The sequence below is a fragment of the Cavia porcellus genome, unplaced genomic scaffold (assembly GCF_034190915.1).
Source record: "Cavia porcellus strain 051 isolate PalLab524CR breed Dunkin Hartley unplaced genomic scaffold, mCavPor4.1 scaffold_9, whole genome shotgun sequence".
Taxonomy (NCBI): domain Eukaryota; kingdom Metazoa; phylum Chordata; class Mammalia; order Rodentia; family Caviidae; genus Cavia; species Cavia porcellus.
Genome location: NW_026947492.1, coordinates 32,342,721 through 32,358,858, shown reverse-complemented (window position 1 = coordinate 32,358,858; position 16,138 = coordinate 32,342,721). Strand labels below are relative to the sequence as shown.

General features: G+C 36.1%; 1 protein-coding gene across 2 annotated transcripts in view; it reads right to left on the bottom strand.

Moving 5' to 3' along the window:
* Pdgfd (platelet derived growth factor D) overlaps positions 1–16,138 on the bottom strand; it is a 220,852-nt gene that overhangs the window by 19,154 nt on the left and 185,560 nt on the right. For both annotated transcript variants that reach the window (XM_003472837.5, XM_003472838.5), the window contains exons 4-5: positions 9,215–9,277; positions 5,201–5,399 (exon numbers count right to left, since the gene is read on the bottom strand). In XM_003472837.5, the coding sequence (XP_003472885.2) occupies positions 5,201–5,399; positions 9,215–9,277 (262 nt within the window). The remainder of the gene's footprint in view (positions 1–5,200; positions 5,400–9,214; positions 9,278–16,138) is intronic.

Sequence of the window (16,138 nt, the reverse complement as noted above, 5' to 3'; positions counted from 1 at the left end):
TACCCACCTCATGATTTTTCTCTATACAACTTCCTTTGAAAAGTGGGCTTGGTGGCAACCTACTTTTGGGTCCTCTCCCATCTCTCAGGAGCTCTCTCTTCTCAATAAAGTTTTTCTATTCTTAACATCTGTTGTTCCTTAAAATCCACTTTTTGATTTTGGGAACAACTTTAGGGTATCTGACATCTAGCAGGTTGGGGAATACATTTATTTCCCCTGTATCAATGGGAATCAGTGAACCTAGAAACTTACTCTAGAAGTGGGGATTAGGTCCTTACTTCAGCCTCGGGGAACCCCAGAGCCAGCCTAGTGACATTCCTACCACAGAATTTTTCCTTTTTCTCTACTTCTACTTAATTTACTGTAAAATTTGGTGCATAACACAGGGTTCAAGAAGTCTCATGAAGTTAACTACTCTCAGTGGTAGAAACTTAAAAAATAAAATCATTGCAAGTTCGTCTTCTCTTGTCCATGTTTATTTAACTTACAGGAAGGTAGCTACAGAGTATTGGTAGCTCAAATCTGACCTATTAATTCACCACTGATGCTAGTAAAGGTCTTCTTTAGAATTCTCAACAAGGTATCAAATAAGCAAAGAAAGAAAAGTCTGAGCACTGAGCATTCAGTTTCTAAAATACAGTGCATTTCTTAACATATTTTGAAATTATTTCCTATATTTTAAATACTTTTTTGAAAAAGCAAAACTTGTATCGTCCTGGTAGACATGCCATGGTGTGACAAAGAAACATCAATACATAATGAGTATTTCTTTAAAATAAAGATATTCTGACCCGTCAGAATTCAGACAAAAATTCAAATACCTTAATATTATGTCTGTTGTTATTTCTCCCCAAATTACTTAAATCAGTTATTTAGCTACAAATGGTTTGCAAATCAGAGTCAAGTGTTTTAGATCTCAGAGCAAAATGTTGTATAAAAAATAACAACTGGTATTAGATAATCTAAAATGGGCTAGTAACTGTTACAAAGTTTCAACATTTAATCATTTAGTATCTATAAAAATCACATATTTAAGCTCAATCTCCAGCACACAAAAAATCACATATTTAAATCTCATGGGTGCAGTTATTTATTATTAAGGTAGTTACTATCACCATTTCAATACTGATTTTTTAAAGATGAATGCATGTGAATTTGGGCCTGTGTACCTAAAAATGTAGTTTTATTAATAGTTCAAAGCTACTAACTTGGAGTTACATAGCTTAGTTTATACTTTAATCATAACAATAAAAACTAGCACCCTTCCTTTGTCATTACAACTTGGATTTTTCTATGGCAAGCACACTATCATGTGGAAAATCAAGTCCTCCTTGAAAAAGCAAAGGAATAAACCCCACTCAGAATGTTACTCACTGTAAATCACCTCTAGTGCAAAGTCCAGTCTCATAACGCCCCAGGCTTATTATGACTTAATTTGTAAATGTTGCATCGTATGCTATAAGCTTGAAGAAATACTCACTGACCCTATGTTCACAGGTGGAACTTTTAACTGAATCATAGCTTAGTTTCAGTTAAACTACGGAGGTCATGAAATAATTTAGGCAGTAATTATAAGGCTTCTAACAGGAACATTTACATAATTTTATCTCATTTTATACAAATTTGCTATACTCATTGGAATAGCCATTAGAAAAAATACGTGAAACTTGAACTTAGAAAGTATATAACATTTGGGTGTCTTTGATGTTGAAAGCATGAGGTTGAAATTATTGGCAAAAACTGGGTTTTAGAAAAACTGTAGTTATCTACAGATTTCAATTATACATACTCCCATTTCTCCATTACCCTCTAGGAAGTTGAAAATTGGACATATTAACGTGGTATATTATCTTCAGTCCAGAAGGTTTTTCAGACAAGTTTGAGCTTATCTATTACTTGTGAATTAAAAAAAGTAGAATTTAAGCATTGAATTCTGGCTTTAATCCTGCCATCTGTCTCGCTCCTCTCCTAAACTTCCCCGACTGCTTGTTTCTAATTTTCCAAAATCTTCTTGAAAAGAACTGAAAACCCACTAACACCTGCTCTGTCTTCCACCAAAGAAAAAGTAGAAGCAAAATACAAAATTTAATTAAAAAACTCATAACCACTTCTGGTTTATTAAATTCTCCCCCTCATGTGTTTGTATTTTATTTCAAAGTTTATGAAACCCTGTGTTTTGTATGTTCAGATTCAAGTGGCTTCTTGAAATCTCTCTTTTTTTGGCAGTCATGAAAAACATTATTTTTGGTCTGCATGTATAAATTAGAAAAAAGGATAGTCAATAGACTAATAAGTGACAAGTATGCTTCTATATAATATAATAAAGATAGTATTATATGGATATTAAGGAACATTTTGGAGAATCTGTGAAATTAACATTTTACTTGATACCTAGTAGGCTTCATTTGTCCTCACCTGCCTCTGTCTTCACTCTGTATTCATTGTGCCTTCCCTTAAGCATCAGAATATAAGCCTTAAGTGTGTGCTTTTAAATTCTAAAAGCAGAAAATGTCAGCTGAAATAGTAAGCCTGACTTCCCTTGCTTTTGTGGTACATCAGGTGGTTCAGCATCAGTGGAATGATAAACAGTTAAATCAGCACATTTACACAAGTCTGGGAACATTGGTGACTTGGCAGAGTTAAATAAAACGCTAGGAATCTGCCTCTGGGCTCTTTTAAACAAAACTTTAAGAAATGCAATCTAAGCCAGACGGGAGAGAGATGGTGTTTACTCTGTCACAAACATTAAGTAGAATGTCACTTTGAATATACTTGCAAGGTTAATTCAATAACCAAGACGTATTCTTAGGAAAGCTACACTCCTTAGTGTTTGGGATTCAGGTTTGGGTTGGGGATGTAGCTAATGGTAGAGAGCCCACCTCCTTTGAACAACACCCTGAGGCCAGTTTCCAGTACCACACTCACACACATATACACGAAGAATGAAATAAAATGTCTAAACTAATATACAAACTAGTGTTGGATTAATGTCTTCAATTCTTCAAAAAATTAACTGAATATTCTGAATTTGTAAGAAACTGTGCCAGGGCTGGGCATTTTGCTCAGTGGCATAAATGCCTCCCTAGTGCAAGGTCTTGAGTTCAATCCCCGGTATCCAAAAAATATAAAAGAAACTTGTGCTAAGTCCTGAAGATACAGAATGTACTTTGTCTAAACCCCAGAGGCCTCAAAGATCCACAAACAATATCAGTATCCCTGTCTCAACCCTCAGTGATTCTGAGTCACAGTGTCTTGGGTGGAACTAGGTATCTGTAAATTTTCCAATGTTCTTCACATGATTAAATATTCATCCAAATTTAAGACCTTTAGGAGGCCCTGGGGTCATATATTCCCTTAGAGAAACACAAAGGTAGAGTAACAGTGAAGTAATAGGTCATACAATGTAGTGGCATTGCAAGTATGCCCAGTTTTGCTGGGGGTGTGGTGTCACAGAGACAGACCAAAAACAAGGAAGGTTTCACCACAGCAGTGATAAAAACATAGCTGAGAATTCTAAAGTGGCACAGTTGCATGCAAATGCTCCAACATGTGTCCCAGAGCAGGGATTCTTGAGGAGCCTTGAACTGTCTCCAGATATAGGTGCTTTTAAACGTATCAGCAACAAGAAGACTAAGAAAGGTTCAGAGATGATAAAACAATCACAAAACTTCTAAGGTTCAGGGTCTGAATTTGGGCCTCTTCCCTCTAACGTAGCATAATTACCTGGGAAAAGTATAGATTTAAGTATAGATTTTTAAATTTTAATGTTTGATATTTACTTAATTTATTACTTAACAGTTTAATTTTAATATTTTCATCCAGAAGAGAGGTGGGAAGAAGCATTGCCTGTTGGATAGCTGAAGAGACTGAGATGTTTGAGATTTTATCACTTGTTTGTCCAGTTTTTAATAATGTGACCGTACTTTTTAAAACAGGTGAGTATTTTACTTTTTTTTCCCCAAATAGATGCTTTAGAAACTCCAGATATGGCAATGGCTGACAGAAAAGCAGTTTCTCCTTTGAACTGAATCTAGTCTGAGCCCTAAGAAGGTTCAGTTTGTGAGTCAGTGGTGGTCACGTGGCTTATCTCCAAAAATTAGGGTCCCTTCGGACTCTTAGCCTCCTGTAGCTGTGCATTTTAAGTATGTAGGATTTATGACCTAAGCCATAAGCAAAAAGCTCAGGCAGGAATGTCCTAATGAATCATTTTGACCCAAATGTTCTACTGGTTGTGCTAAAGCAGCCCAGGTTCAGTTCTTAAAAATACCCTTGATAATTACAAAGTGTGGGATCTACACTGTATCTTAGCTGGATACCTTCTCCTCTGTGCGCTGCAAGCCAGTCGTATGAGACCTAATAGAGAAAATTTTAATAACAAATCTTACCAAATAGAAATTATACTTTTACCCAATCACAGGTAATTATATGTTGCAAAGTTGCACATTTAAATAAACATTCTCATCCTAAGATCACATCACTCAGATGTGTGAATAGGATATATTTAGTTTTTAACTGTTTTCACTCACAGTGCTCTCTCTGCCTGAACATTGATCTCTCTTCTCCCCTGATTCCATTTCTTGTAACTTCCAATAGAACCCGTGCCCGCTCACATCTCTCCATTATTCCTTATGTTCTTTTTGCCTCCTTTGGCATATTTACCTCCCAAACATGTGCACTATCCAGGCACTGTAGTCCTTGCTAAACACTTTATAGAATGAATAACAAATGTGTAGAATGGAGACCTCCCAGCAGAATTTTGGCTGTTAACAGCTGTTTCCTGTCAGCACTGCTAACCCCAGCTGAAGTCAACCCTCTCACCAGTCAGAGAGGCACGGAAGACACACAGCACCCTGTTCCTGGAGGCCAGAAGCCATGCTGCTTTTGGCTAGCTGTCTACCTCCTCTGATTTGGTTGCCTCTGTTGTAAAACTAGGACTAATAAGGGCTAATCTATCCAGAAACAGGAAAGTAGTCCACATGTTTTTGTAAGATCTCCAAACTATGGAAGATGTTTGGAGGAAATCTTTCTTATTTTTATAGAAACTACACAACTAGAGCAAAAAATAGAATAACAGAATAGATAATGGATTGATCGTGATTATCTTATTTAAATAAATCAGTTATGTTGCATTACTAAATCTCTCTTTTGTAGTTATTAATGCTATTTACTTAGGAAGAACCTCCAAATTTTCATTTCTTACCTTTTGACTTCCGGTCATGGTATGACCTGCCTCGGTAATGAGCGGTGTCCAAATACAGATTCTCGAGATCTTCCTGCCACGATTCTGGATTGAAGTGCTTGAGCAGATCTTCCACAGTGTCAAATTCTGCAACTGTTTTGTCCAGCGCATCGGCAGCGAGAGCAGAATTCGTCACCGATGGAGAGCGAAAGGAGACGCCCTAAGAGGGACACACAGCTCAGTGTACTCAGAAAAAGTCATTGCTGTAAAACACAGTAGTCATATAGCTATATGGATGGAACGCAGGCCAGCTTCTGCTTTATGCAGCATATATTTAAACAGCATGGAAACACAAGCTGCCATTGACCTGTCATATTCATAGTAAGAATGATTAATTGGTAAGAGATAGTCATTCATGGTTTTGGAATCCAAAAAAAAGTAGATCATAAAACTCTCAGTTTATCTAAATTATAATAATTTACAAAGAGATAGGCTGGGTGGAAATATTAAAACCAACTCACTTGATTTCTTGCCTCAAGGTCCCAAATCATCCACATTTCAACTAATAAAAGTAATAATTAAAATTCTGAATCCTCCCAATAAAGTTTTAATAATTTATACCATCTTCCCACACCTACCCTCCAAACTCTCCCTAACAGGTCATCTAGTATTGCAGATATTGTATGAGCAGTGGTTGAACTCAACTCTGGAGACATTTTGATAAAATTTGACACTTTAACCAACCTATTTACTGTCATCAAGAGTAACTAGCCATGAAACAGGCTCTCTTGACTTCAGAGTACAAAATTCACATGGGAACCATGTTTAAAAAATGTCCCAATTGCCATTAAAATAAGTACTCTTTAAAGAAGGCACATGTCATCACCGGGAGACTGCAAAAGATTATGCATTTTGCCATAGAAATAAAACATCCCCACATAAGGTTTCCAAGCACTTACCTCACTAACCTTTGTACAATCTAGAGGTAAATGAGCCATGATTTAAACATCTCTGTAAAAATTCATGACCCATTAACAAGGAAATAGAGAGCACACAGCCTCCAATGATTTCTAAATGTCTTTAAAGAAACTGCCAAACAAATAAGATCCCCCAAAGGCGAATAACTCGTATCACTAAGGGAAAATGGAAATTAATGCAAACTTGATTTTCTAAAACTTAACTGCAGCATCCTATCAAGAAATAAAATGTAGTCTCAGACATAAAAAGTCAAAAATTATCACTTTCAGGCCGTGTTTTCTCTCTTTAACCAATCAAGGTTCAAAGTCAGTTCAGTAAGTGATTACATGGTCACTTGTTCTCAGAGGAATGCTCTCTCTTTAGGAAAATGAAGGCATGTGATGTATGATTTCAGTAACTCAAGAGCAATTTTCAAATACACAGGGAAAGGAAGTAAGGGAAAGACACAAGTTGGAGGGTAAGACTGGAGGCATGAGATAGACGAGGAATATTCTGAGCCAAAAAGTCTTTTTCATTTAGAGAAACTACACATTTAATGTTTAGTCAGCTCTGACAAAATAAGTAGACATCTTCATCCCGGACCAACCTTCATCTGCCATGTTACTTTCAGACCCTAAGTATGAGACTATTCTATGCCTGTACAGGTGGACCCAGGTAATCATTCACCTAGTTACATGATACTCATCCTACATTACTGAAGAGTATAGGGATTTGTTAATAGTTAAAGCCATAATAATGACACCCCCAACCATCATCTTGTTGATAGGACACGGTTGTCATCTGTATATATCAACACTTTCTTAATAGTGTGTGTATATTTGTGCGTGGGTGATATGAAATGAATCCTAAATGATGTACATCATCTCCTTCACATTTCTCTTGACATCAAATGCTAGATAATACTGATAACTCAGTACTGTAAATTCAAGTTCCTATTCAACTTGTATGTCTTACCTGGCTCATATTCAACAGACAATTTATAATTAACCTTGTATCACAATAATGCACATCTAAGATCTAAAATAATGAAATGAGCTTAAACAAATTTAGGAGTATGACAGCATGGTACAGCTTTGGAATAAAACTCTTCCCATTTTACTGAGATAAAAGCAGGAAGATTAATCAAGCCATTCTCACATGGGTGAAAGCTTCTTGCAATAGGTCTAGAGAAAGTGTTGCAAGGAATTTCCTGGGTGGCCCTAAACAGTGCCTGGAATGGAGAGTGTAGCCAAACATTTCTAAGTAAAAGCTCTGGAGGGGCACTCAGGCCCAGAGATGGAGGGAAAAGTCTATTATTTTCTGATATCAAGCTGAAGAAAAATCCAAACCATAGGTAAAATAAGCGATTGTCTTTATGTATGGGCTTTAATGCTTGCAAGTTTTGATTCTGAGTGTTTGATAGATATAATGATAATAGTGAAGAAAACTCTCTCTGAGTGATTAGGTATAATCATCCTAATAATCCCCTGAGAATACTCATTTCTGAAGTCAATTTTTTTAAATCTATTTTTGAGGGAAAGATGAGCTGCACTACAAATTTGATCTCGCTTATATTTTGCTATATATTTATAGAAATCAACTCTAATGTTAACTGAAGTACTTTGATAATAATTTATAATAGTTTATACTATAAACTGCATTCACCAAAAACAAAGTATGCTTGCAAAGAAGTAAATGGTATGTAAGATGATCCATGATCCTATTCCAGAAGGTTTGTAGAGAGTAGAATGTTGAGCAAAGCAACTGTCCTGTTCTTCAAAGAGGGCTAACCAATGCCTCTTCTCAGAATTCAAACCAGAAATCTTGTCTCTGGTGGGTATGGTCCTGAGGCTGAACTCCCTCAGCTACTCCAAACAGATATGAGAGGCTCTCTGTTTGAAAGGACCCGTGCAACTGTGTGGAACTTAAATGTCCCTTCAAGGCTCAAATGTAAAGACTTGGTCCCCAGGGTGGTGCATATTTGGTGGTGGGAGAGCCCTCAGAGGGTGGCGACTAACGGAAGGTCCTTGGATCATGGGGCCATGACACTGAAGGAGTTTCTAGGTACCTGGTCCCCTCTTCTACCTCCCTTTTGCTTTCTGATATTAGATGGGTAGTTTTCCTTTGCCACAGACTCCTTGCCATAAAGTACTGTTTGGCTCCAGGCCCAAAGCAGAGGAGTTAACTGATTAAGGTCTGAAACTTCCAAAATTTCTAGTCAAAAAAAAACCCATAGGTTTTTTCCATAGCAGACAAAATTCTGCTACATGGTGAAATTTTTGAAACTTCCCCAGAGACAAAAGACAGTATGACACTTTTGAAGAAAAAAGATCAAACTGAACTTTGCTGCATGGATCCAGTTTAAGATCATGGATGTGATTTCTTTTCTAGGCACACCTACATTTATTACCTCGTGTTTTATTGCTACATAAGTGCTACATGTAAGATTGGCAAAAACAGGACCTGCTATTTCTATCCAAAATGACAGAATATTTCTATCCAATGAGACAGAGTATTGAGAAATTGCTAAATTTGGAGAAAAAAGTGTAGACATGAACCATTTTCCAGCTTCAGGCTGAATTGTTTTATATCTAAGTCAAATAGAATACCGCCCATGACTGATTTGCATTTAAGTTACATTACTGTAAATACTGGGATTTTTCAATTTTGAAAATAACCTTGAACATAAAAAGGTTAACAATATCTCCCAGAATATTCAGAAAGCTATTTTGAAGCTGCCCACTTGAACTAAGGTCATTGACCAGTTTGATATGACCAAACAATCCTTTTGTTAGAATTCTCTTCTTTCAAACTGACAAAATTTAAAACATTGTCCATGCAAGTTCCTAAAAAATCATCTGTCAGCAAAACCTTTCCTAAAAACCTTTCTTAAAGAGAGGCCAAAAAGAGCGTCTGATACAGTCCACTGTAACCTGAAAGAAATAGAGGAACATATCCTGTTTGGGATTCGGCTTTAGGTTAAGTCACAGGTCTTTAATGTAGTTTAAATCCTTCCGGGGTTGACCTTAGCTATTCCATCCGTTTCTTTTGCTAGCAACAGAGTAATAAATTACTTACTGAGGTAGAGCTTGTGACTGATTCCCAATTGGTTTGAGAGGCTGCTGCAGGTTGGAAGTCTTCCTAGAAGGCAAAGAAAAATCCTGTGAGCCAGTGAATCCTGTGGTCAATTCATTATGTGCAATTTTAACACCTTAGCCTTTTGAATCTTCTTCTGCCTAAGTGATAACAGAAATAGGGCTACATACTTCTTGAACAGATCGTATCGGTCCTAAGTATCTTACCTCAAGAATTTCTCATTCATGAGATGAACAATTATTTTAAGATTTTCAGTAGAAAATGCATAGAAGTTCAAATTTTAACAAGGCCGTCTAGTGGAATGTGACCTCAGACACCTCATTAACCTCTCTAGTCCTTCTCTTCTTCATCTTTGATAGGCTAGTATGGAGTGCTTAAATTATAGGGCTGTCTTTGAGAAATGGATGTATTCATTATGTTATTTTAACTTACATTTATTAAGGTACCTTATTAAGGATAACAGTTATCATTATTGATGGTTATTTGCTTCAAACTAGCTTCTGTACCATGTCTACTGAGTTAGTATACAATATTGACAATCTTTTGATATATAAACTAACTTCCAATATTTGTTCTTGACTCTAACAGGGAACCTCAGGAAAAGTGTCAGGGGAAAGATAATTGTGAGAGTGACAAAGTAGCCAAACAATTAGCATCCTCTCTAATGACAGCCCCTGGCAGATAACATCACAGTAGCCCATGTTAGAGGGAGAGATCATGTGTTGAAATGGGAATCTAGAGAGGGGAGGACCCTCACTGACTTTGTGACTCCTACTTGGCACTCCTATAGGAGGTTCTCCCATCTCTTAAGAGTACTATACTAGTAGTGACCAAGCTCCCACTACTTGAGTCCTTGAGGGTCACACTCAAACACTATCCAAACCATAACACCAAATAAGATAGAGACTTGACCAATTCTTAGACCATACAGTCTTATTCACTTATACAATCTTATTCATGTATTCATTTTTCACTTATTCATTTACTCTTTGTTAATATTTTTCTATATGATAGTGTACTTTCTATACTGAGGATGACCTACAAGGAAATAAACTATCTGGATTCTCAGGTAGTTCAAAAGCAAAGACATAAATAAACAGGTTCAATAAACTCCAGCAGGTACTCTGATATCAGCCTAATTAGAATAACACGAAGGATTGTAGGAAATTGTATTGGGTGTATAAGTAGACTGGGAAAATGTTCTATAAGAAGATAACATTGAATAAAGTTTTCTTTTACTGTTTAGACCTAAAATATCTCCCCAAAGTCTCACATGTTCAGAGATGAGGCTTTTAACATGATTGGATTATGAGGGTACTATACTATCAGTGATTCCATTGATGAATTCATAACTGTATGTGTTGTTAGAAGATGGAGCTGGTTGCAGGAGGTTGGTCACTGGGAAATGATCTGGAAGAGTGTATTTGTTTTTATTTATTAGTATATGTTTGTGATGCATCATATTTATAAATAGCTGATCAATTTTATCCCTGCAATGCTCCCCCCCTCCAAAGTGTATACTGTGCATTTCTCTCTCTTGTTTTTGAATGCCATAGGGTAGAGCAGATTTCCCCTTCCATGTCCTCTTCTCATGCCATTTCTGCCTCAGAGCCAGCTAACCCTGGGCTGAACTCACCAAAACTATAAAATCCTCCTTTAAGTTTCAAGTGTTTGGTATTTTTCCCCAACAATATATACTACTGTATCTTTAAAGGTAAATATATGACTGCTTGCAAGAATAGTGGAGTAGAGTACTTAAAAGAAGGGAGCTGTTCAGACTATATCAGAAAAAATATACAGATAAGCAAATTTCTAGGTAAAGTTGATAAGTCATGTTGGATGTAGTATGTTTGTAGAGTTTCTACCACATACAGATATAGATGCGTAGGTTTCCTTTATCAGAATGGAAATCATGAGAGAGGAACTTGAGGTATAGATTATGAGAATTACCAACACAAAAATAACTGCGGGGATCATTTGATTGGAGGTCAACCACACAGTCAGGCCCGAGCAAGGTCAGTCCTGAGAAAACGGGGCACCAGAGGTGAGCCTAGTAAACAAGTTGTTGGGACTACAGCAAAGCCCATCCAGCAGGTGTCTGGCCTTGGTGCTCCTCCCTGTTAACTGCAGCACAGAGAGCTCTGAGCATGTTTTGATTTCAGTGTTCTCAGCAAAACACCAAGACCTTGCATTTTTTATTCCATTGTGTGTATCCTCCTTTTTTTACTGTGTATAAATACTCAGACCATGCTGGGTTGTCAGTGTGTCTCCTTGTCAAAGAGGTCAGGTCCCACCCATTCCCAGCTTTCCTTTTAGTAGTGTCTAGTTCTTTCCTAGCCTCCCATCCCTTTCTCAAATGACTCTGCTGGTTGCATGGGTTGCAGCAAGAACAAACAAAGCTGATAAGCATTATGTTGATGACATGGAAAAATATTAAAAAAAAGATATATTGAAAAGTATTGGAATTGCAAGTAGGAGTAGGATTAGGATTAGGATTATCTAGTGCAGTCTCCTCATTTTAACAATTAGAAAACCAGTTCACAGAAAGATAAATGGTATGCTCTGTGTCATATATCAATCTTTTGGGAATACTAGGACAACCAGGAGAAATTATGCGGTGAACTTTCACATGATTACAGCTGTTTCTGAGAATATTTGCTTGGGGAAGAAAAGATGAAACATTGACCAAAGGAGTTATCAGACAAGCAGCAAAAGGCACAAAGCAGAATGCTGGTGAAAGCTCTCTGAGGACGTCCTTCGAAGCTCATTCATAGTTATTTCGACTGGATATCAAGACTTGATTTGGTGACTCTAGTTTATTTTCTTACATAGACACATAGCAAAAAAGTATCATTAATCTCTTCTAAGAGTAAAGGCCCTTTTCTGTGCAGACAGCTAGACACAAAGAACTTTTAGCTTCTGTAATTTCTGGCTTGTAAGATTCCAGTCAGAAACTCTGATAGAAACAAATGATAAAGTATTTCACTAAATTCCTGATACAATATAACTTTATCCTCTTTGAGTAACATAATTGGAAGACATTTTAAAGACATCAAGTTTCTTCTCTGTTACCTCAAAAATTTGCTATCATTTATGAGTGACATTTAAAATGAGCGTATAAAAGGGAATAATATCCATTGTAAAAATAAAATATTGGACTGACAAGGGTTTAGCCTTAAAGAAATCTGAACACAGGGAGAAAAATAGTGATTTTGCCTTTTATTATATCTTCAGTGTGATCATTTTTCATTTCTCCCACTATAATCTCACAAGGACAAGACATCAGCAAGTCTCCTTGTTTCTTTCTCTCAAAGTTCACATTCCACAAAACCAGTAGAATTACCACCAACACCTGCCTTGCAAGTACAAGGTCCTGAGTTTGATTTTCAGTACAAAAAAAAAATCAAATCATTTCAACCTTCTTCTTAAAACCATCCAATAGCTTTCCAGTGTGTTTATTACTTGTCAAGTCTGACTGAGTGCTGTGACCCTATCTGGACTCTGTGATTCCATCTCCCAGTATTCCTCTCTGATTTGTTGCTCTACATTTCCCACTAACTTCATTTTGGCTACACTGGCCTTCTGAGAGTCCTTCAACAAACATCCCAAGCTTTTAGGTTCAGTCAGCTGCTGTTACTTCTGCCTGGATATGCCTTCTTCAAGTATTCCAAAGGCCGGCTCCTCATCATTTTGTTGTTTGCTCAAGTTTTCTCTTGAATCCTTGGAGAACACCACTGAGTATGCAAGTTACAATACCTTTGGTCACACAATTTAACCTGTTTATGAAATTATTAATGATCATGTGAAATTGTTTTATATTTCTTTATCTCTTTTTCCAATTTGAATGGCAGAGACCTCTTTTGCTCTCTATTCCATCTCAAGTTCATAGTTGAGTTTCTGTACAAAAATTTTCCAATTTATTTGGTTTCTGGTACAGTTTCATGTGTTATAATTTCAGCTGTTAAAAGCCAGAATCTGTTCTTATTGGTCGGAACCTGTATTTGTCATATTATTTGCTATATAATGTAAATATCTTGGCTAGACTGCTTGCTTTTTCAAGGTACAGGCTAATGGAAAACAATTTCCTTTTACATCACTTGAGGTAATGCTAAAATAGGACAAATAAATAGTGAGTTATTATTTCAAATGTGTTAAAACAGTCTGTCTTAGAAAGATTACATTTTTGTGTTTTGTTAAAGTGAGTTCACACAAATCTCTTAAAATCCATGTCCTATTCTACTGAGAAAAGATAGCTACTTGTTAGTTCTAAGAATTTAGCATACATTTAGCTGTTAACTTCTTTACCTCCTGCTCCTTCCTAGGATCTTCCCTAAACAAAAGGAGTGGATAGTTTGTGTATTTTGTCTCCTCCATCTATGTAGGAAGTCTTTGGTGATATGTACTTTATTGATTGATTTTATCTAGGGAATGCAATGATCTCCCTGGAAAAATGGAAACTTAGCCAAATATATCATTCAGTTCCCCAAACTAATTATTCATAAAGTCAGGACTAGAACTCAGTTAATGAATATGCATCTTGTAGTCACATGCTCTTTCCAATTCAGCAAATATTGTGATATATCATTCAATAATTATAAGCTTTTTCGGCATTGCCTTAGACTAACACAAATTAATATACATCATTAAACAAAATAATTTATTAAGCTATTTATTAAGCCATTTATCAACATGTTAAAATAGTTTATAAGTATAATTTGGCATGTTGAAATGAAACTCATTTTCTAATTCTCTGCATTCCTTATTTGGAATAGTTTTGAAAAGATATATAATTTTAGATTTTGATTTTCAAAATAGCTTAGTATGCATAGTTTGATTTTTATGAGAAAAGTGTTACAGAGCAGAAATCTGGGGAGGTATTTAAAATAAAAAGTTTTAAATATTATGTGAAAACACAAATACATAAGGACAGTGAAGAAGAGATTTTTAAAAATTAACACTTTAGACTGAAATTAGACTAGAAAGTTAAAGCTTAATCTACTTCATCCAGTTGGTAACAAAAACAGTTCCCCTGGGAGCTGAGAAGATGTCATTAACTTAGTGAGGAACATGAGAAGAATTTTGAAGAGTTAGAGAAGGATCAAGTTGTGTTTTCAGATAGACAGGGGAATAGCTAATCAAATACAAAAAAGGATGGGAAACCGCAACTGTTTGTACACCACAGTTAGAGAAAACATGAAGTTCCTGGAGAGGAGAGACACATGTGAAGAAGATTCACTAACACCTTCTCTTGTCACACCACGGAGTCTAAACAAGGGGCTGCCCTGAAAACTAAACTGCTAAAGCCCACTTCCATCAGATTTGCTACAGATCAAATAAGTAAACATTCTCAAAAGTCTGTCATATGTTGTTAAGAAACAAGGCTCAGATTTAAATTTTATAAGTAGTATTTAGCACAAAAAAACTGCTTGTTGTGTGGCAACTTACTGTTACTCATGGAGCATAGATTTTATGGTGAATACCAAAGGAACCTTTGTTGTACATTATCTCAGAATTTCACAGTGGCTTTCCAAGTCAAAGAAGCAGAGATATAGGATGCTTAAATAACCTGTCCTCACGGGAGTAGGCCTGGCTATTCTGAAGCTCTGCCGCTGTCTGAACCTGAGGCTGACTCTGTCCTTTCATCTTTGTTGAACTATTCCTCTTTCATTCATAAAGGATATTTTTATGAGACAAACAACATCCCCCTTGATTCGTACTAACTCTGGGTTTTCATAAACTCCTCATTGGATTTCAAAGAGAACTTTTGATTCAGTTCACCAGGAGCCTCAAAATTATTAACGATTTGATCTTTTGATATCGTGAGGTTGATTTTACAGACTATCCTACCAAACTAAAATGAATGACTCAGGAAACTACTCTACTACCTCAGGAAAATTAAAAGCTTAAAACAAAAAGAAGAAATATTGGTTTAAATTATTTAGATGTTCATTTCTTTGCATTTAGTATAATGCCTGGTATAAAGGGAACATTTTTTGTTTTGTTTTGTTTTTATAATTGTAGCTTGGAAAAGAAATCTTGTATCATTGTCAAATTTCATGACCCTGTATTGAAATTTATACCTCAAGAACGCTACTTTCTTTGTACTTGACTGGCACTACATAAATATATTTTCCTTGTCGTGGCCAAAGCTTGTTATATTATCAAACTAATATTAGAGAAAACACAAATTACAAACAGCATGATGTTTCCATGTCACTAAAGTCCTTTATCTAAAATTACCTCCATAAATTCAAATTATTCCACTGCTAATTAAAACTTGTACGATCTCACTTTAGAGAGAAAATATCATTTGAAGTCCAAATGATAGAATCAGAATAAACACAACTTTGACAAAGCTAGGAAGCAGATGACTCATTCAATGTTATTCAGCAAGTGATAGACTTAAAAAGTAAAGGCGAAAATCTTTTTAAAGGGATCATCCATAAATAATTCAGAAAATTATTCATTTATCTTAAAAATATTAGCATGGCCTGAAGAGGTGACTTCATGCTGTTGGTACGTTTTCCCTCTACATGCTCATGCTTATCTCGCACTGAATCTAAATGCATTCACCACTGCCGTGACCCACCATAACTGTAATTTGGTGCTGTGAGCTACGCTGAATGTAAAACATTGAATAGCCATGTTATTATTATAGAACTATTTAAATGAAGTAACAGTTAATGCAAAATAACTTTTTTGTCCTCATCCTTTGCTTACAGGATTTTCAGAAGCATTTATGTAGTAAACTGTACAAAAATGTAGTAATCCGACCCTTCCAAATCACTCTCCTGACAAAAGGTAAGACCAGGACAATCTTGACCTTGCAGCTCATCTTTTGGCTTCGCACTCAAGTAGGTACTAATCAAAGAATTCTGTGAGTTTCAGAGCTCAAAAGCAGGCTTG